The sequence below is a fragment of the Thermobia domestica genome, chromosome 10, assembly GCF_964235325.1.
Source record: "Thermobia domestica chromosome 10, izTheDome1.hap1.1, whole genome shotgun sequence".
NCBI lineage: Eukaryota > Metazoa > Arthropoda > Insecta > Zygentoma > Lepismatidae > Thermobia > Thermobia domestica.
Window position 1 is genome coordinate 11,996,822 of NC_137463.1, and position 22,871 is coordinate 12,019,692.

At 36.7% G+C, this 22,871-nt stretch overlaps 1 protein-coding gene across 3 annotated transcripts in view; it reads left to right on the forward strand.

The window, feature by feature from the left end:
* Positions 1-22,871, forward strand: part of LOC145662288 (ecdysone-induced protein 78C-like) — a 435,634-nt gene that overhangs the window by 231,632 nt on the left and 181,131 nt on the right. Inside the window, exon 1 of one of the 3 annotated variants that reach the window (XM_081727698.1) lies at positions 11,181-12,683. The exons of 1 other annotated variant lie outside the window; for it this stretch is intronic. In XM_081727698.1, coding sequence (XP_081583824.1) covers positions 12,167-12,683 — 517 coding nt within the window. In that variant the 5' untranslated portion in view covers positions 11,181-12,166. Of the gene's footprint in view, positions 1-11,180; positions 12,684-22,871 lie in introns of those variants that run through there. One more of the 3 variants, XM_081727697.1, reaches the window with a different exon arrangement.

Below are 22,871 nucleotides of genomic sequence, written 5' to 3' on the forward strand. Positions count from 1 at the left end.
CCCAATGTCAACAAGGTGAGCGTTAAGAATATAGAGCATTTGCTATGAAATGTGTGTTAGAATGATTCCACGGTTTATTTCTGTACTCTTAAGATATTCATCTGCAGAATTCCTAAATACAGTATATTATACAATATAATGATGAGCGTGCCTTAAAAAAAAAAAAAAAAAAAGGAAAATTACTCATTGAAAAGTAATAGATTTTATGTCAAGATTTAAATCAGAGTAAAATAATATGAGAATACTTTTAGAATGGTGATTCTGCAATTTCTGAAAAGATCCTAGGAATATCTTGTCAACTCTGATGCCTAATAACATATAACTAACTAACTAACTCTATGGCCTATGCAACCCGGAGGTTCAATGCCGCGTTCACAAAAGCTCTCCATTGACTTCTATCCTTAGCTAACAGCATCCAGTTTCTACTTTCTATTCCAATCTCTGCGAGATCCATCTTAATATTGTCCTCCCATCTGCGCCTGGGTCTTCCTAATGGTCGTTTTCCGATTAGTCTTCCAGTCAAGACTTTGAAAGCGTGTCTACTTTCTTTCATTCTAACTATATGACCTGCCCACCTGAGCCTCCTAGGTTTGATGACCCTAACAATGTTTGGTAAGCGGTATAAATTATGTAGTTCCTCGTTATGAAGTTTCCGACATTCCTCATTCCCATTCCTTTTGGGCCCGAATATTCGTCTCAAGATCTTGTTCTCAAAACTTTCAGTCTATGTTCCTCCCTCAGAGTAAGCTACCATGTTTCGCAGCCATACAGAACAACAGGTATGATTGTCGTTTTATACATTTTAAGCTTCAAATTCCTCGACAGAATTCGCGTGGGACGGCAAGAGATTTTGAACCGAATACATAGTAATACGAATTCCCTGCTTTTAGTCGACATTTAATTTTTCGTGAATATGATTTTCGTCTGTTAATATTGATTCTAGATATTTGAAACTATCCACTTTATCAAAAGTATTATTTAATATTTTAACGCATCCATAATTTGCCGTATTACGGTCCCGACGCACTTCCATGTATTTAGTTTTCTCTGTATTTACCTCTAAACCCATGTCCCTGCAAGCGTTTAATAAGATCTCTGCATTTCTTTCTATTGTTCTCCTATTATCCCCTATTAAATTTACATCATCAGCATATGCCATAACCTGGTGAATACCGTTTAACTCTAGGCCCTGGTTACTATCTTTGATTTTCCTTATAGAGTATTTCAGAACAAAGTTAAATTATAATGGCGATAACGCATCTCCTTGTTTCAGGCCATTTTCGACGTGAAAGCTTGTGGACAAAAATTTTCCTACCCGGACTTTACTTTGGGATTCATTTAAACATATCTTAATTAATCTAATTAGCTTTCTCGGTATTCCAAGTTTTGTAAGAACGTTGTATAATGTTTCTCTCCTAACCGAGTCGTACGCCTTTCTAAAAATCAATAAATAGTTGATGTACCGGGGTATTGTATTCCCACTTTCTTTCGAGTATTTGGCGAATGGTAAATATTTGGTCGATAGTTGATAGATTTCTTCTAAATCCACACTGATAATCTCCAATAATTTCATCTGCGTATGGGGTTAATCTTGCTAATAGAATATTTGAAAGGATTTTATAGGATGTTTGACAGAAGAGAAATGCCTCGATAATTATTACAGTCAGTTTTGTCGCCTTTCTTGTGAATTGGAACAATGATTGATTCTTTCCACTCTTGTGGCAATTCTTCCTTGTTTCAGATAAGGAGAATAAGTTTGTGTATCTTGTTCCACAATTTTTCGCCTCCAGCTAAAATTAACTCAGCCGGAATTTCATCTACGCCCGGAGATTTGTGTTTCTTTAATTTCTTTATAGCGGTTTCTACTTCTATTCGGTTGAGTTCTGGAATATACGGTTCTGCGGTGTGTATCTCCTTTTCTCCACCCACATTAAATTTTCGTTGCGTGTTAAGCAAATCGTCAAAGAAATCTTTCCATCCACTGATGCTATCCGTATCAGTGAGAACTGTACCGTCAGATTTCTTTAATATATAAGCACGAGGTTGATAGCCTTTCTTAAATTCGCTGATCACCTTATACATGTCCCGGATGTTTTTATTTTTACTATTATCTTCTAGTTCCTTAATTTTAGCTTTTAAAAAATCGCGTTTCTTTATTCTAAAAGTTTTGGAAGTTTCCCGCCTGGTATCTGTAAAATTTTGTGTAGTTATTTCATTCGGATTTTGTAGCTTGCATTTGAAGCTTCGAATTTTGCCTATTTTCTCTTCTCTGCTAGTTTAATGCATTCTTGATCGAGCCATAGTTTGTTCCAATGTATTTCCACATGTCCCAATTTTTCTTTTGCTGAAATTTTAATGCTATCTCTAATTCCAATCCAGGTCTTCTCAACACTAGTGCACTCCGAATCTTCTAAAGCCGAGAATCTATTCGAAACTTCAATCTAGTATTCCTCTCTCACCTGGCTCTCAGTACTCTCAAATGTACTTAGACGAGGTGTTCCAGGTGTGCTGTCACAATCTGAATACAGTTTAACATCAATATCTGAAAAGATTCTAGAAATACCTTGTTACTTCTGGTGCCTAAAAAAACATGTGGACTACCACATTAACTTAGGCGAGGTGTTCCAGGTGTGTTCTCAAGATCTAAAAACAGTTTAACATCAACATTTGAAAACATTCTAGAAACACCTTGTTACCTCTGGTGCCTAATAACATGTGGACTATCACATTAGCTTAGGCGAGGTGTTCCAGGTGTGTTCTCACGATTTGAATGCAATTTAACATCAACATTTGAAAACATTCTAGAAATACCTTGTTACCTCTGGTGCCTAATAACATGTGGACTCTCACATGTACTTAGGCGAGGTGTTCCAGGTGTGCTCTCACGACCTGAATACAATTTAACATCAACATTTGAAAACATTCTAGAAATACCTTGTTACCTCTGGTGCCTAATAACATGTGGACTCTCACATGTACTTAGGCGAGGTGTTCCAGGTGTGCTCTCACGACCTGAATACAATTTAACATCAACATCTGAAAAGATTCTGGAGATGCGATGTTACCTGTGATGTCAAACTATATGGGACTCTTACATATACTTAGGCCAAGTGTTAAGGTGTGCTGCAACTGTCTAATTACAGTTTTACATTATCTCATGGCCTCTCAGGTGACTAGCTGTGGTTTACATAAATGGTTTACTATGTCATCAAATTCAAACACGCCTTGAATGTACCTACCACACATTCGCTAAGTTAACATCCTACCAGCTGTTGTCGGTGTTTCCTTTAAGGCACAAAATGTAGAAGAGAAGAATATGTTTACACCATCCCTCGGAAACCTAGCTAATCTGTATTTTATGGTAATACCGCTCCGCTTCTATGGAAACCTAGCTAATCACCCATATTTTGTTACATCAAGAGGATCTGCAGTTTGGCCGCCACACCAAAGTGATCTAAACCACTTCACAGTTATATGTGGAGCCCTGAGACGCCGATGTGAAATTATATTTAGGCCGTAAGCACATATTTGTAACATTTCTTCTAGGTGCCTGTTAAAATCTACGTGTGCCGTAGGACACCACTTATGTCAAAAGTAAGGTATTTCCAAACATTTTACCATGGAACTTTCTGCTAGTCTACACCAGTGGCGTCCAATCTAGGTCCAGAGTACACATACCTCCAAGAGTACTCGATGAGCTCTTAGGGGGGCACGAAAAATTTAATTATATTCTATAACACAACTAACTTTATGGCATACGGAACCATGAGTTTCAACACTGCATTTACAAAGGCTGTCCATTGACATCTATCCTTAGCCAACTGGATCTAGTTTCTACTTTGTATTCCAATTTCTGCTCGATCTATTTTAATATTGTTCTCTCATTTGCTCCTAAGTCTTCCTAATTGTAATTTTCCGATTAGGTTTTCAGTTAAAATTTTGAAAGCGGTCCTTTTTTTCATTCTGGCTACATGACCTGCTCACCTGAGCCTCCTAGACTTGATGATCCTAACAATGTTTTGTAAACCGTATAAATTATGTAGTTCCTCGTTGTAAAGTTTCTCCATTTCCGTCCATTTTGGGTCCGAATATTTGCCTTAGGATTTTATTCTCAAATACTTTCAGTCTGCGTTCTTCCTTTAGAGTAGGAGACCATGATTTGCAAATCATATAGTACAATAGGCATAATTATCGTTCTAAATATTTTAAGTTTCAAATTCTTCCACAGAATTCGCGAAGTCAAAGTATTTTGAACTGAATAATAACTTAAATTCTCTGCTTTCAGTCGACATTTAATTTCTTCGTGGATACAGTTTTGGTCTGTTAATGCTGATTCTAGATAGTTAAATGTGTCTACTTAGTCGAAAATAGTATTTGATATTTTAACACTTACAGCATTATGGTCACTGCAAACTTCCATGCATTTAGTTTTTTTCTGTATTTACTCCTAAACCCATGCTCCTACAGCGTTTAATGAAACCTTTGCACTTCTTTCCTATTGTTCTCCTGTCATCCCCCTATTAAATTAAATTTACATTATCTGCATATTCTATGCCATAACCTGTAAATACCATTCAGCTCTAGTCCCTGGTGGCTATCTTTGATTTTCCCTATAGCGTACTCCAGGACAAAGTTTAATAATAATGGCGTTAACGCATCTCCTTGTTTCAGGCCATTCTTGACGTGAAAGCTTGTGGCCAAAAATTTTCCTATCCTTACTTTGCTTTGGGGTTCCTTTAAACATATCTTAATTAATCTAATTAGCTTTCTCGGTATTCCAAGTTCTGTAAGAACGTTGTATAATGTTTCTCTTCTAACAGAGTCGTAAGCCTTTCGAAAGTTAAAAAATAATTGATGTTCCTGGATATTGTATTCCCATTTCTTTCCGAGTATTTGAAGAGTGGTAAACGTCTGGTCGATAGTTAACCGATTTTTCCCGCGCTGATAATCTCCAATAATTTCATCTGTGTATCTTGTTAGCGGAGTGTTTGAGAGAATTTTATAGGATGTTCACAAACAAGAAATACCTCTAGTTATTACATTCTGTTTTGTGTCCTTTCTTATGAATTAGAACGTTTATTGATTCTTTTCATTTTTGTCGTAATTCCTCCTTGTTCCAGATGTATCCAGAATGAGTTCGTGGTTTTATAACATAATTCTAATAAATTTATAGCATAGCTCTCCTTTTCATACTAAAACTGGACTATTTAACCTTTTAATGCGCATGTTAGCATATGGGCACATAATTATTTTGGCTGCAATACAAGTGTAATGCTTATTTACTTACCTCTGTAGCATTTTGTTTTCATTTGGACTCACTATCAATTGAATTCAAGTATATTGATTTAATACTACCCTTTAATGCGCAAATTAAACAATAAAAGTTCCTTTTTTCTTTTCTTTCTTTGTTTAATTTGCGCATTAAAGGGTAGTATTAAATCTAAAAGTACATGCTTTCATGAAAACGTATCTTTAGTCGTAAGCGGAACAAGAAATATTTAATAGTACTGATCTACAGCTTCAGAACACGCTCCTGGCTTTACGATATATATCGTTGAATACCCTCGGTTTGAGAGACCTAAGTTTGATTCCTAGTGGAAACTCATGTCGTTCGGAATCCACATTATGCTGTAGGTTCAAGTCTCTTATAGCATGCGGCATGGGCGTACGCAGGGGGTGGGTCCTGGGGGTCCGTACCCCCCGAAATCTCAACTTTTTTTGTAAATGTAGTCTACTTTCAGGGGCAATTTTAGAAATTTATAATTTAGCCTCAGATTGTATTTTGACCCCCCCCCCCGAAACGCTTTAGACCCCTCTCGAAATAAATTCTTGCGTACGTTCCTGACATGCGGTGCTGAAAGATACGCAAAACTCCAAACCAACCAAGAAGGGCACGGTGGCTCAGTGGTAGAGCGTTCACTTCTGATGTGCGGGGTCCCTGGTGCGATCCCAGCTAGCTCCAACTGAACTTTGTGGTGGACAAATATCGTGTTCGTGAGTTTTTTCGGGGTTCTCTCCTTTCCTCCCACTTTTTCATTCAATCATTTCATTCATTTCTTATCATCACCGTCTCCTTTAGCCTAACCACCATAACCGTGGCATGTAAAACTGAGAGATTTTATTTCGATTCCAAAACAACCAACCAAGCCATGTTTTTGGAACACCCTGTACAACGAAGAATCTGATTCTGTTTCGTGGCTATGTATAGTGACTGACCCAGAAAACGAAAGTTAATTACTGAATTCTTGTTAAAGAAAACTGAACAAAATTTCAACATTATAAATGCGTTCCTATTGTATGACAATTATTTTCCACAGAAAAAGAAAGAAAAAAAAAAGAGAGAAAAGGAATTTGCCCGTGAACTTGACCTCCTCAAAGCAACCGAGGCAGACACTTTCACCTGAATTTCCGCCATCACACACCTGATGTTTATGTAACTTACATAACAATAACACATCGCCATAGAAAGTATAGACGTTTATACGTAGTTAACGCTTGATAAGGCACAAAGTGAATAATAACAACTAGTAAGTATCACTCTTGTTTTATCAAACGTAATCAAAAAATGTATCACTTTCCAATGTAATGTTGTTTTTATTTTTTTCTATTTATACCAAATACTTTAAAGAGAGAGTGACACTTATTTGTAAATTTTTATCTTGAAAATTGTGCCTAACGCATGAGAGACCAAAGTGGGCTTTCAGAATCATGTTAGAGCTGTACGAAATACAAAATTTCTCGTCGCGTCTCGCAAAACATTTTGAACCAAAAGATCCAATCCAATATATTTCATTCAGTCAAAAATTTCCTTGTACGCCTTGTATCTAGAGGACTACATATAGTGTAGCCAAACCCAAACTATCACTTAACTCAGTATGATGTGCTTCTTTCTTTCTTTTTTTTTTAAAAAAGACGAAAACTCGATTTAGGGGCCATTCAAAAATGTTGTGGCTTCTGATTCAATTTTGGATCAAGAGATCCATTTTATTTCAATCAAAAATTTTGTTGTAGGCCTTATATCTGGAGCCAAATACAAACTATCACTTAACTCACTGTCAGTATGATCTGCTTGTTCCGTAAAAAAAAATACTAAAACTCGATTTAGAGCCCATTCAAAAATTTTGTGGCTTCTGATTCAATTTTGAATCAAGAGATCCATTTTATTTCAATCAAAAATTTTGTTGTACGCCTTATATTTGGAGCCAAATACAAACTATCACTTAACTCACTGTCAGTATGATCTGCTTGTTCCGTAAAAAAAATACTAAAACTCGATTTAGAGCCCATTCAAAAATTTTGTGGCTTCTGATTCAATTTTGAATCAAGAGATCCATTTTATTTCAATCAAAAATTTTGTTGTAGGCCTTATATTTGGAGAACTACATTTAGTGTAGTCAAAGCCAAACTATCACTTAAGTCAGTATGATGTGCTTGTTCCGTAAAAAAAAAAAAAAAAAAAAAAAAAAAAAAAAAAAAAAAAAAAAGAAAGAAAATTTTAAAAAAAGGAAACTCGATTTAGAGCCGTTCAAAAATTTTGTGACCCCTGTGATCCACAAACTAGTTTTTGGCCAAGATCGCAATCTCTTGATCGCATTTTTTTTGATCATTCCTAAAATTCTGGTTTTTAAATTCGAGACGACAGGAGAAACTTAATAAAATCTCGTCTCATTTTCGCGATGAAATGATAAATTTCCCCAAGTCTCGTGGACAACACTTGTTGACGCAAGTGTTAGATTTTAAAACTGTATTAGCGTTAGATGATTCATAGCATAAACGTAGAAATTGATAAAGTAGTTGTTACGAACACAATGAAAAACCGTTTAGCAATGTTGAAAGATTCACTCCAATAATAAATATTGTTTTAATATTATTATATCACATTCATCGTGGGTTTCTCGTGACACGAAAGAATTGTCATAAGTTCTGGGTGAAATTAAGGGGAAAAAGTCAAAGCATAAATTTTGTACACAATGCTACGAAACGAGATGAGATGATAACACACCTTTTCCAGTAATCGAGACGAGACGAAAACCAATTCTTCGAGACCTGAGACGAGACCTACACAATTTACAGACGAGATGAGAAAAAACTTAAAAACAATCCAGATGCAGAAAGCATTGGAGCTGATAAGGGACGTTATTCAACTCAATCCAAATGTGTTATACAAAATAGGATGTCGTTTTGGTCATTCAATCTAGCTGTATTGGAGGCAAAATAATTCGGTGGGGAACGACCTATGCTATGAGTATTGATGTTGCAAGACAATCTGAGCATCCGCCAACTTCGCCGAATTTAAGCACCGGTCGCGATTCTGAGTCAAAAACAGAATAACAGGTTCTGTTTTTTTATAACCTCTTTAGGGAGTCGATGGAAGAGTGCTCTCTTGTGATGCGAGAAGTCCCTAGTCTGATTGCTGGCCACGTGAACAGACTTTCTTACGGAAAATTTTCTCCAGGAAGGAAGAATAAAAGTGTGAGGGGCCTGTATTTGGACATTATTTGCTAGAAGACGCGATTTGCACGAAAGTTTCATCTTAGCTTCGGAAAAACAAATCTTCTAGCTCTGCTCACGTCCCAATTATTCTCTCCCCCCCCAAAGACTCGATCTCTCCACCCGAAGACTTATCTCAAAGAAATACTGGAAATGTGTTTGTGATGAACAACATCGTCTTCGTATTTTTTCTCGACCTTCTCCCGTTTCTTCTCAAATTATCATTCATCAGACGATTTCATTAATTATCCGTCTCTTATAGCCTATTATCTTTTAGTCTCTCGGGGGGGGGGTGGTGCTTACCTTTGCTGCGTGGAATCCTTAGTTCGATCTCCGGCCAAGTAAGTTTCTGGTGTAAAACATCGTGATCATGGGTTTTCTCGGGGTACAGTACTCCTACTTTCTCCCACATTCTCATTCCACCATTTTTTTTATTATCGTCCATTTGCCTTAATAATTTCCCTTAGCCTACAGGGCATAGCCGTGGGACGTTAAGTTAAAAGATTTCATTTCCTTTTCTTTGGTTTCTCACACTTTTAATCTCTTTCAGACATAGTCGTGGGATGTTAATATTTCCCCCATCAAGAAGTCGCCGTTGGAAAGAGCGATTGCCGCCGTCGACGATGGCGGGCCGCCAGAGGCAGCCGGCACCCGTCCGCGGCGGCACGACGATCTACTTGTTCAAAGTTGCCGACCTTTTGCCGAGGTGGCAAGCAGTCGAAAATCGTAAAATAAAATGCCCTTTACCAACTTTCTACCGGCTGTTGCCGACCGTCAGACTCGGCAAAACTGTCAGAAAGGCCTCTTTCCGACCCTCTGCCGACTCCTTATGCCGCCCTCTTTTCGACAGTTGCGCCTGCTCGACAAGGAAACTTTCCGACGGCGGCGCCAGCGCATTTAATGTTCATTTCCAGCTATTTGCCGACTGCTCGGCTAGGCAACTATTCGTCGCGGTCGAAAATCGCGCGGAAAGACGCCGCTGTCCGGCGCCGGCATTCCGACCGCAGCATCTGGTCGGCATGGACAAATTGTCCGACTATAGGCGGCAGGATCCTGATGGATTTTATTTTATTTTATTTTATTTAGATATACAACCTCTGTGTTACGTATAGTTGTAAAACAAAAACTCAAAGTAAGGTATTTTCTTGTATAGTACATTGAGGAAAATCCGTTATCCGGACAGCGGTATATTGTACAAATATACGGAATCCTTATGTTTACTACTGAAATCAGTACTGAGCATACGTTATACAATACACTACATACTTTTCCCCCTTAGATGTTACATCATGTTGTTGCAGGATCTGATATCTAACAATCTTTCGTATATTACATACGTATACGTATGTTATATACGTCAGCTATATGTTGCATACGTCCATCTGTATGTGAGATCCTGACCGCCTGTATACAGTTCTTTCGTTCGCACGGAAAGTACGTTTATTCGGAACACTTATACGGAAAGTACGTACAAAATATACTTTTTCAGTTATACGTTTGCTGTACCTTAATTCCAAAAACTATAGGATTTACACATGTAACCTACGTTTTTACGTACGCCATACGTTTTATTTCTTGGTGCATTGAATATAATTACGATAAATTTAGTATGTTCAGTAAGAATTTTCATATGATACTAAAATTTCCCCGTTCCTCTCTTAAGTAATCATTTAGATCACAAATATATTCTGTGCACATGCTGGGGCCCGCGGTGGCTCAGTGGTAGAGAGTTCACCTCTGGTGCATGGGGTCCTAGGTTCGATCCCAGCTCGCGCGAAGTGAACTTTGTGATGGACAAACAACGTGTGCGTGGGTTTTCTCGTGGTGGTCCTTCCGTTTCCTCCCACTTTTTCATTCCACCATTTCCTTCATTTCTCATCATCACCGTTTCCTTTAGCCTAGCCGGCATAACCGTTGGACGTAAAACTCAAAGATTTCATTTCATTTTTCTGTGCACTAGTTATACTATAAAAAGTTTTTATTATTATTATTATTGTTTTGTTTTGGATACTAAGAGCACACGATTGTAGTAGTATTTCAAGTAAAGAATTGCACAGCTCTCTATGAACATTGGACAGAACTGATAAAAAATAATCTAAACATTTTTTTTTCCTTACTTGTATTACTTGCTTTCTTTTCTTTTTTATTTTTGTCTTATCATTTTTCTTTTTCTTCCAACAAAAGAGATTTGTCGAACGTTGATGGGTAGCTGCTTATCACAGGAGGTGTGTTTACTCTCCACTCCTCCATAGATAATACATTTTTGCCCCCTCACCCTTCACCTTAGCGACCAAATCAAGAAATAATAGGTTTTCTTTTTAAAAAAATATATATTGTATTTATAAAGCTAGTAAGTACAGTGAGTACTACACGCGTAACACAAACTGTGAGATGTGACTTGTTAACAATGTAACGTTAAATGTTGTTATCAACACCAGGAGGCGTTTATTGTTTCTATTTATGAAGTGTTGGAGAGATGTGTGCGCGTTAAGAAACATGACGATGATGATAATGATGATGATGATGCAAAGTGAATAAGTTTTTTTTTTTTCTGTCATTCTTCGAAGAAGCTCTGTGCGTTGGTGTTTCACAAACAGTAACAACGGGGAAAAAAATTAGGGTGTTTTTTACGAACCCCCTGAAGTTTTTTTTTTTTTTTGAGTCCCTGCTTCAAGACTTTTTTTTGGATGTGTGAGGAGTGAGTGTGTGTTTCTTCTAATACCGTCATATCCCCCTTCGCTCTTCGTCCTTCTCTGCCGCTTTTCCTCCCAATTTGCCAGCAAACAACCAAGTTCTCCGGCATACACTAAGAGCGCGGCCATTGACCCCTGAAGCTTCCTACCTGCTAGTTGCAACGGTACCGTGGCTATGAGAGCCTGCTGTGTATATTCTCTCGCCGGCAGTTGAGTTCGTTCGTATCGTTGGAACCAGGCGACGCAGGCACACAACCAGTACATGTGGCGAGACATTTATTTTTTTCTTTTCTCGTCTTTGGTATTTTTTTTTCTGTAAATACTTGATGTGAATTTTGTCTTTTTAAGTGTAACCCTCTGAAGACTGGGGAGAAAGAACAGGGTCATCGCGCCATAATTCAAGGACTCAGGGAATGGTGTGGAATGCTTACTGCCACCTGTTGCATCCAGAAACGCCGAAATCTTTGCCGATTCCTTACCGTCTTCGATGCCGACAAAATGGTGAAGTCAAGCATCGAATATTTCCTTCTGAAATCAGACTTTTCCTGACATATCCGGTACCTCAATGGATAACATTTAACACCAGAAGAAAGTTGTTATACTTGGAGTGTTTATTGTAATGTGTGTTCTTTTTTCCTTTTCCGGTTGTGTTAAGTCACAGTGTGGATGTATGATTGTTGTTAGTGCGGGGGTGGTGTAGGTTTTTCGTTTTAAAAAATAATAACAAACCTTGTTTTTTTAAAAAAAATGTGTGTACTGAACGCTGTATTTGTGTGTTACTCGCGCTGCATGTTTCGTGTTCTGAGTTGAGTTTGGTGAAACACCGAAGGGTGGTTGACCTCTAAAGCGCTCATATCTCTACTCTCCACGATTGCTGCAACAGAACGTACATTTACACAAACTAGTTTTCGTTCTAATTTTACAAGTGATCCAGAGGTGTTATTTTTATTTATGTGTCAAGATACATCATTGTCGCTCTCAGCATGGATGTGTTCAAAATTGACCAATCGCTTGCCACAATTGGGACGACCCCCACGGACCACAGCAAGGTCACTGCTGAAGTCACCTTTGACACGGCGTCTGATTTTAACTTGAGTTTCTTTGACACCCCGACACAATCGATAAAGAAAGAAGACTTCGACGACCAACCGTCATCATGCGTCTTCGACTCAATGGCGTCCGAGGCGCTTTTCAGCCCGGCGCCCCTCACCCCTGATGTGAATACTGGATCTGAAGATACAAAATTCTCATCCCTAAGTGACCTAAGTCCTAACTCGGTCAGTTCAGTGCCTTCGACGCCCTTAGCGCCACCGTCCACGTCTCCACCCCCGTGCACTACACCCACCCAAACTCTAGCCGTCCTTCCATCGGCGTCGCTCTATGATCCCATTAAGATTGTGACAGGCGCTACTACAATTGTGACTGCTACGCCAATTTCGGTAACTTCGCCGAGACCTGGGTCAGCGCTAGGACAAAAATCGCCGGTCATCATAAAGCAAGGTATGGAATGCTTTCATTTTATTTATTTATATTTCTTTTCTGGAATAGTAATATATATACCAAATCGCATTGTTATAATCAAAATAGTTTCTCTTACCAAATTGCCACATTTTAGAACACAGACGCTAAAGAAAGATCTGTGTCCTTCAACCTCCTGTCCTACGTTTCTTCCGGGCATACTTCCAAAGGGCTAAAATAAATTGTAACTGTAGTGCAGGGCATATTCTTTAGTAAATAATGTCCCACTGCAGCTTCCTCACATTTTGCTTTTACTCTTTCCCCCAAGCATAAAATTTTCTACAAAAATAAAGCATGCCACTTTCCAGTGGCGTAACTAAAGGTTTGGGGGCCTCCCCGCAGACAGCGTGGAGTGGGGCCCTTCTAGACGTCCAACTTCACGATTTGTGGGCCCCTGATGGCTTGAGGCCCCCCGCAATGCAGGGTCTACGGGGCCCTTATTTACGCCCCTGTCACTTTCGCCCATTTCGCATAGGCAGTCTGAACGACTGTGCCAATTTTGAGTTTTCCTGCGCATAAAAGTCTCACTTTTGACTGAATGGTAAGCTTTCTCGCTTTTCAATCAGAAGGCTAGAGTTCGATTACCATTGTGAATGTATATGATATATTACAGACCTCAAGTGCAACTATAAGTCTGTGTCTACAATTGGATTGGATTGGAATTTAGCCTACCTTTCAACACCGAGGCTATATAATACGTGGACCTACAACTTAATGTGGACCACGAACCATATGAATCCCCAGCGGGAATCGAACCCGAGTCTCGCATAGGCGAGTAGACTTACCATATAGACGCTAGGATGCTCATTTGCGTCTCCAACAACCTTGATGCACAAAAAGGAAGTAAAAGTTTCAACAATATTGACATAGAGTGTTATCATCTAGAAATTACTCTAGAAAACGGTCTAAAATCGATAGGTTTGTCCTAAAGTAATTAACAAATAAAATCATCGATTCAATGAGTATTCACTTTCGGTGAAGAGTGTACACTTTGTCACCATGACACTGCCGGAACCTCAGTTGAAGAGTATTACCCCTCTAATCTTATGAATACACACATACACCTAATTATCTTCCCCTTATTAGAGGATACACTTATAAGAAGATTGTGATTTTATTAATACATTTCCATTGTTTTCGCTATGTAAAAGCTCCTTGTATCGTGCTAAGGAATCTTATCGTGAAAGGTTAGAATATATTCAAATAAAATAATACTTATTATAATTATACCAAATTAGGAAGAGAAATACTTCCAAGAGTATTGTGATTTTTATTAAGATTATTGGAAATGTAGAGATATTACAATAAAATAATAGGAACTTCGAGAATTTTTATTAGAATATCTCTAAATTTTCATAATTTTATTAGAATATCTCTAAATTTCCACTATTTTATTAGAATATCTCTAAAGTTCCACTATTTTATTACAGTAGCTCTAAATTCTCATTGTTTAAATGTAATACCTCTAAATTTTAATTGTTTTCTCTAAAAGACCTAAACATCTAAGGCCTCCTTGTTAAATTTTCTCTACTTTATTGTGAAATCTCTAAATTTTCGTTAAATTATTATAAAAGCTCTAAATTTCCATGACTTTATTTTAAAAATCTCTAATTTTCCAATACTTTTTGTAAAATCGCTAATTTTCCAATACTTTTGTAAAATCTCTAATTTTCCAATTATTTTTGTAAAATCTCTATTTTCCAATACTTTTTGTAAAAGCTCTAATTTTCCAATACTTTCTGTAAAATCTCTAATCTCCCATTGCAATTAACGCATTAAAATTGAATTCTTTGCATGCTGTGTGGTTATTCGTTATTAAAATAGAAACGGAATTATTTCAACTGAAGGTTAAATAAATCCATAGGTTTCCATATATTTGTTGTTTACGAATTTTTAAGCCCAGCTGTCAACTTATAACTTTTAAAGGTTCTGATCACTATAACAAGAGAAATTGGATTTCGTAGATATTTCTTGTTTGGAAACACCAATCTGTTGTCATGAATCGAGGCATTTTGTTTGACATTGATATGACCTATCGTTGAACGAATAAGTGATATCAACAACCTTTGAACTTGAAATTTATGTTTAGTTCGGAGAGTACGCACCCGGACACTTCTTTCCTTACTACTTCGTTTCAAACACCGTCCTACAATTGATTTAAGTTGCCACTACGAAAACTTAATTTTGATTCCGCTAAAATATTAAGCACCATTTAAAAATAAATCAAAATATGTAGTTAAATTGGGTTCAGTGATATACGAAATATTAATTTGATTTACAGACCAATTATTACTGCACAGAACACACTTTTAATGTGGAGCAAGGTGGTTCAGTGGTAGAGTGCTTACTCTCGGTGCATGTGGTTCGTGATTCAATCCCGGCCAAGTACGTTTGTGGTAAACAACATCATGTCCGTGTTTTTTCTTGGGATACTCCTGTTTCCTCCCACACTCCCATTCTACCAATTCTCCCATTGTCATTCACTTGACTTAATTATCGTCTCCCTTGGCATAACGGGTATACACGTGGGACGTTAAACTGGAAGATTTGATTTTTGCATTTTTTAATGCGTTTGAGCCATTTATATGCGTCAAAATCTAAATGTTATATATTAAATTTCATGATGATACATAAGAACGCTTTAAAAAGTGAAGCTATGAGCACATTTCTGTAATGTTGTCTGCAAGACTGGAAGGCATTTTTAACCTCTAGATGAGGTGAGAAATTTCTCGTGTTTCGTGGACAACACTAGTTCACTTAAGTGTTAGATCTCAAAACGCTGTTTTATTCTTACATGATTCCAGGGGCGGATCCAGGAGGGGCGATCGCCCCCTAGAAGAGGGAACTTTCTTGTTTTTATATATATATAAATAAGATCCATCTCAGACTAAGGAGCCCTTAAAAGTAGGATTATGTCAACCCACCGCCCCCCTCCCAGAAGTATGTCCTGGATCCGCCCCTGAAGTATAACCATCTGTATAAATTGATGAAGTGATTGCACGAATACAATGAAAAGCATTTATCAACATTTTTAAATATATGCAAGTCATTACACAATATATTTCAATAATAATAATATGGTTTATGTCACACCTTTTGTGACACAGAGGGATTCTGATAATTTCTTGATGAAATTCAGAAGAAAAATCCGTGAAAGAATTCTTCGAGAATGGAGACGAGTAGAGAATTTGGGGAAAAATACGAGACGAGGCTAGAAAAACCTTATTTCTCGTCTCATCTCGTCTCGTGGACAGTGTTATTCCTAAGATACACAAAAATACATTAAGATTCTTATATGATTGACACGTTTAAAATTTATTGACCACATTTCCATAGCGCTTATGCTTGATACAGTAGAAATGCTTAATTTTTATTAATTTATGCAATTAAGCATATTAGTTCATAATTTACATCCAAATAAACTGTATCATATTGTAGTTATGTCTTGGAAATTTGTTTCACACAACAAAATATGTCCTATGATGGAAATCCCTGCAACAAATCTTCTTTAGTTACACTTTCAGTCTCTTAATGACAACTTGCGTTTAATCGGAAATGGCCACAGGAATAAGGTTCATGAGCGACGTAAAGTACATTATTGAAACATTAGGATGGGCGAGAATACCAGACTTTTAGAACCGTTATCAATTAAAATTTTTATGTAATTTATGCAATAAACTAATCAACGCCACACCATGAATAGCCTATTTTATGGAAAAGTATTGGTCCTGTAACAAAAATTGAATAGCCCTAATTCATTATCCGAATAAAACTCGTTATTCGAAATTACTCGGATAATGAATAAATATTAGAACAATTACTCGGATAATGAATAAATATTACAACGTTTGAATAATAAATAATTATTCGAGCAGTTACTCGGTTAATGAATAATTATTTTAACACATACTCGGATAATGAATACTTATTCTAACGGTTACTCGGATAATGAGTAATTATTCGAACAATTACTCGGATAATGAATAATGATCTAAGTAATTACTTGGATAATGGGTAATTATTCAAGAAATTACCCGGATAATGGATAATTACTTTAACAGTTACTCGGATAATGAATACTTATTTTAACGGCTACTCGAATAATGAATAACTATTCGAGTAATTGCCTGAATAATGAATATTTTTTCTGAACAATTACTCGAATAATAAATAATTATTCTAACTGTTAGTCGGATAATGAATACTTATTCGAACAATTACTCGGATAATGATCGAGCAATAACTCGGATAATTAATACTTATTTGAACAAGGAGAACATTCCTTAACACCATACTTTTGGAAAGCGAAAAACAAAAACTGCTTATCGGAAGTACGGTCACCTTATGCAAAAATATTTGTATGGGACATTTGTAGCGGATGTTAAGATCTTTCATTTCCTAAAACGTAATGGGATTGGATATTTAGTTATACCGAAATTACTGTCATGGAATGTTGTTTATTTTTGGAATATTCCCCTTTTTCCACTCACCAAGTCAATTACAGTTATCTTTTTCATTATATTGTTTATAAATCAAAGCAAAACAGTGGCGGGTCTAACCTGGACCCGGGAGAGTCTAGTCACTCCCAGTTTTTTTTGAGTGAAACAATACTTGAGGTTCATAATGTCAACATCCAACTGAGCCATAATATTCATCGGGAGATAATTATGGTGGAAACTACTGCAGGACCCATGAAAAATTGTGAACTCATGATATACGTATCATAGTTTGAGTTCTGGCTGGCCCCTCAAGTTTTATTTTCTATATCCGCCATTGCTGTAAAACCAGCATTCTATATGAAGCTCATGTGTTTGGAAAGCCACTGGAAACAAATGCCGGAAGAACTAGTCGAAATATGTCATGCGTGATGCAACCATGAGCTCATGCCAACTCAGGCTCGCTATCCTCAAAGAGTTCGGGATGGTCAGTGGATTTTCAGTGGAGTGGAGCTCGCGTTCACTAACCTCATTCGAGTTCGAGCTCGAGTATTCGAAACTTGAACATTTTTGCCCGCAAGTACTGATAAACATATGCCAGTAAGCGGTCTCTTGAATCCAACATGTTCGGGACCACGTCCATGCCGAATTATCTAATGTCAATATAGTTTTAACGGGAAAAACAAAGATAAATCACTAGATAAAAAGGATTAAGACATGTATTTCTATTAGTTTACGCACACGCTGAATTTATGCAGACGATATAAGTATCCTACTGTACAAAGTATTTCGTCATTCCAGCAACTGTGCGATTTAAAGTGTTCTTATTTATAATTCAATAGAATACAAAATTAAATTCAAGCGTTGAATATTTATTTAATTTAATATTCTTGCGGCTCGATCAGTGCCAAATCATAGAATGCTGGATTAAAGAGCGCTTGTGGCTCGATCAGTGCTGGATTATAGAATATGCCGGACTATAGAATGCTGAATTAAAGAGCGCCTGCGGCTCGATCGGTGCCGGGTGACGAATCATAAAATGACGGATTAAAGAACGTCTGCGGCTCGATCGGTGCCGGATTATAGAATGTACCGAATTATAGAATGCTGGATTAAAGGGTGCTTACTATACATCGATATTTATCAAATCTTACTATCACGAAATACAGAATATATTTTATAACTTTTTTTGAAGCTTTTAAATTATTGGGACCATATTATTATAAATTCCACATAGAAATACTTGCTTCAACACTGGCGTCTTATTGTTTCTTATGAGCAAATAAACAATTATGTCACGTGTTTACTTCGTGTCTTGATCAAATATTTGAGTATGTCCAGTACGAAAGCAACACTTTTATCAACTTATCTTGAAATGCTGTGTAGAATCTGAGAGAAAGTAACCAGTCTAGAGCAATTTATAGAACTCTTAAGATTCAGTTGTATATTGTATTCCAAAGCCCGGAAATAACATAGTGAGCGATTAGTCTAAATGATAATATGATAATTTATTAGTTATTACATGATTGATTACAGATGAACCTAGTGAATAAAATGTATTCCGAGATAGTACTGAAGTTTTTACCTCTACTAAGAATCGATGTCAGGACCACCCTCAGAGGAAATGCATGCGTTATCTGTTAGTACATGAAAGGGTATGACTAACTTACATTGTACGTAATGGGATTTCCCCGTAGCTTAGTGGTAAGCGTTAAGCCTTCCGCACGGGAGTCCCTAGTTCGATTACTGGTGGAAGATACTTGGTTGGTTAAACTAGAATCTAGAGGGCACAGTGGCTCAATGATAGAGCGCTTAGCTCTAGTGTGGAAGGTTCCTGGTTCGATCCCGGCCAAGTAAGTTATTGGTGTAAACATTGTGTACGTGGATTTTCTCGGGGTACTCCTGTTCTCTCACACATTATGATACCATAATTCTTCCATCATCATTCACTTGCCTTAATCGTCCGTTTGCGTTAGCCTAAAGGGTATAATTATGGGACGTTCAGCTGAAATATTGACTAGAATTTAGCGTCCCTTTCAACACCGAGGTTGTACGTAAAGTGGACCCACAGTTTAACATCGGATCCAAATCACATAAGTTCCAGCCAGAAATTGAACACAGTAGACAACCATACAGCCACCACCAATAATGATTTCAGAGGATAGCTCAGTGGTAGAGCGTTCACCTCTGATGCATGGGGTCCTTGGTTTGATCCCAGCTCGCGCCAAATGAGCTTTGTGGTGGACAGACATCATATGCGTGGGTTTTCTCGGGGCTCACCCACTTTCTTCATTCCATCATTTCATTCATTTCTCATCATCATCGTCTCCTTTAGTCTAGCCAGCATAAGCGTGGGGCGTAAAACTTAAAGATTTTTATTTCTATATTTGATTCAGACTTCTTTTGTATTTTCACTTTATATGAAACCTAGAATAGTTTAGGAAAATGAAAACCCAAAAATGGAAATCTGGTATCTCATTCAAATCCCTTGTCCCCTCCTCGTCAAAATATATTCCTCCACCATTAAAAAAAAAAAAATACTGTTTTTATGTGGCAGTAATTATATCTACCTTGGAAATTTTAGTTAACGTTTTAAAAGTTGTTTATTCACTTTCTGGTTTCAAATCAGGCAGCTTCAATCTCTTGGCATTAGAACTATTTGGCACAAGAACCCTATTTTAAAAGAAGAACGGAAAATGTGGTCTGTCTTCCAGGCGATCCAATGTCTTAACAGCTGAGCATTGCACACAGCGTTCTTGACAAAGTGCCAAATAAGATAAGGTATCGCCAAACATAATCAGTATCAATTTATTCGCCATTATCAGCAAATGATAATAAATCAAAACTTATTCTATGTTGGAACGATTACACAATAATATTTAGCAAACTGAAAACTGTGTGTGCGACATAAAAATTTAAAACTTTCAGAATTCTCTTTTCTTTTTTTTTCCTAAATTCTTCAAATAAAAAAAAATGAAGTGGATTCTGCTTTAATTTAGCTTAGCCCAGGTTTTCCCAACCCGCGACCCCTCTATGGGTCGCAAGATCGTTTCATAGGGGTCGCAAAGATAAACGGAAGACATAAATCTAATACCGGAAAGTATTTTTAAATATTATTTTGAATTTCGTTCTGGTACGCATATTTTTATTTTTATTCATACTCTTAAAAACAAACAAAAACAAGTCTACTAAACATTTTCAACATGTGCAGAGTTGTTTAGAAATGAATTTAAATGAAAGAGGTACGATATGAAACTAATGAGAACTGCATATTGAAATACCAGAAAAATACAAATGCAACAATATGGGCATATTGAAATACAATTAAAATTGAAAGCTAATGAGGCACCTGAGCATGGTGTGATTTCACTAGTGCGGCAATGTCCGGTTCAATCTTCGTGACGCACATTATCAAGTTTTTTGAAATACTCAATAACTTTTTTAACAACTGTCCAAGTTTTTTTTTGAACCAAAATTAGAAATCATTTAATTTTTTATCATATGACCTAAAATTAAGGAAGTTACGAAATTTTAAAAATGTTCAAGTGGCCACCATTTTGAAACAGTATCACGGTTTGGATTCGATATTTGTAATATGAATGAACTGACCAAATTTAGTTTTAATCCATTAACTGTTAGGAAAGTTTCTGTGTCCGCTATATACAAGAAGAAATGGATTCTACTGTTATGGAAATAGATGTATATAAAGATGTATTAGATGTAATAGATGTATTAAAAATCTCACACAAGCATATTACAAACCAGAAATTATAAGGCGGTCGCTGGCAAGAGGATAAAATAGGGATCGTGATAGGAATTAGGTTGAGAACCTGCCTTATAGTGCCTATCATATTATTAGTGTTAACAAAAAAAAAAAAAAAAAAAAAAAAAGTCCAAAGATGAAACACACACCAAATTGATAGATCTTGTTAAATTAAACAAACTGATTCGCATGAGAGTACAATGTTTTGCGTAATTTGAGAGAATTTTTTTAAAAAATGAATTCATTTGTAAATTTAAAAATTGACGCCATACGAGAACCATGCCACTTATTGAGGTAAAACTAACATTGAGATACACCTTTCTCTTAAGCTCTTTATTACGACACAGCAGCAAGACAACACGTAAAATATTATTCAAATATAATCATATATATATCCAGTGGCGTACGCAAGGGGAAGTTTCCGGATTTAGCCTTCGGCTCTTGAAAAATGAAAGTAAATCTTTGACATAAACATTATTCTAGCAGTAATAATTGATTTTGATTTGTGAGAAAATTCCATACATATGTGTTTAATTAGTTCAAAACAACATCGACAACGTTTGGGAGGTGATTCCTGACACCAAGATAAGACAGAAAGTGTAGACCAACCTGAGTGCACAAATGCTTCCTTTTGGAGTTATAGGCTGTCGAAAATATGAAAAATGAACTTTGAAGATCCATAGCTTCAATACTATGGGAGCTATCGTAGTCGGGCCAAGACTTCACTTAGGAACTAATATGTGTGCTATCCAAAAATATATGTTTCAGGACCGTAAGGTACTCACGCAATAATTTTTATAGAGGAGGTTGGCTACGGGCATATAATTTGAAGTACTCACCAACTACACCTATAAAAATTGTTGCGGAAGTACCGCAGGATTCTGGAACATGGATATTTGGATACGGTACATACTAGTTCCTAAGTGAAGTCTTAACTCGACTACGGTAGGTCCCATAGTTTTGGAGCTATGGACTTTAAAGTTCACCTTTTCATGCTTTCGGCAGCCTATTACTCCGAAAAGAAGCACTTGTGCACCGAGGTTGGTTTATACTTTTTATCTTATCTTGTTGCCTGGAATCACTGTTGTTTTGAAACACCCTGTGTATATAAAAGAAAGCAAGCCTGACCTTGAATAATTTATTTCCTATTTTAATACGAAACAGAATTTGTCTTATTATATAAGCTTCGTATTTTATCAGCTACACAGATTATAAGATGCAAAAAGATAATTTTCACAGCCATATTTATTTATATCCAATTGCAAGAGGTGGACATGCATCAGAATCGTGTCTTATCTTTACATTTTTTTAAAAGAGTGTGGTGAAGCTATTATTAGAAAATACACTGCGTTGAGCATGAGTGAAAACTTTCCGTTCAAAGAAAAAGTAGAAAGTAATTCCAATTAAAATGAATTATTTCTATAGGCTGTACAAGAATAGAAGATATTTAGAACTTAATTTTATGACTAAAATGCATTATGTTCATATAATTTTTGATTTAATATTTTTTTCTTCATTCCTCAAATAAAGGTTGTGGAGTAATGTACAGTGTATGCTGATAGATGTGAAAACTACAAAATACCAACAAAAGCACGTGTGAGTGGAATGGCATTTATATCACAGAATCGGTACATGACTATGCACTATGCAGTAATGATTATAATTGTAGAACTGCAAAACCTCTAACATTGGTAATGAAAATGACGTGTGTTCAAAAAGTATTGAACCTTTTTTCCCGCGTAAACCAATGAAGCGCGGGAGATTTTCTCCAGTGCAGATGTAGAGGGGATACTCATGCGCAATCGTGATTTTTTTTCCCGCCTGCAGAGAGCGTCAGTCATTGGCAGTCGGCCAATGAGTGGAAGACGTGTAGTAATAGTAAGCAGTCGTCGGATTTTTTTTTTTTTTTTTTTTTTTTTTTTTTTTTTGTAAAATGAGCGAAGAACTTGAGCAGCGATATTACATCAAATT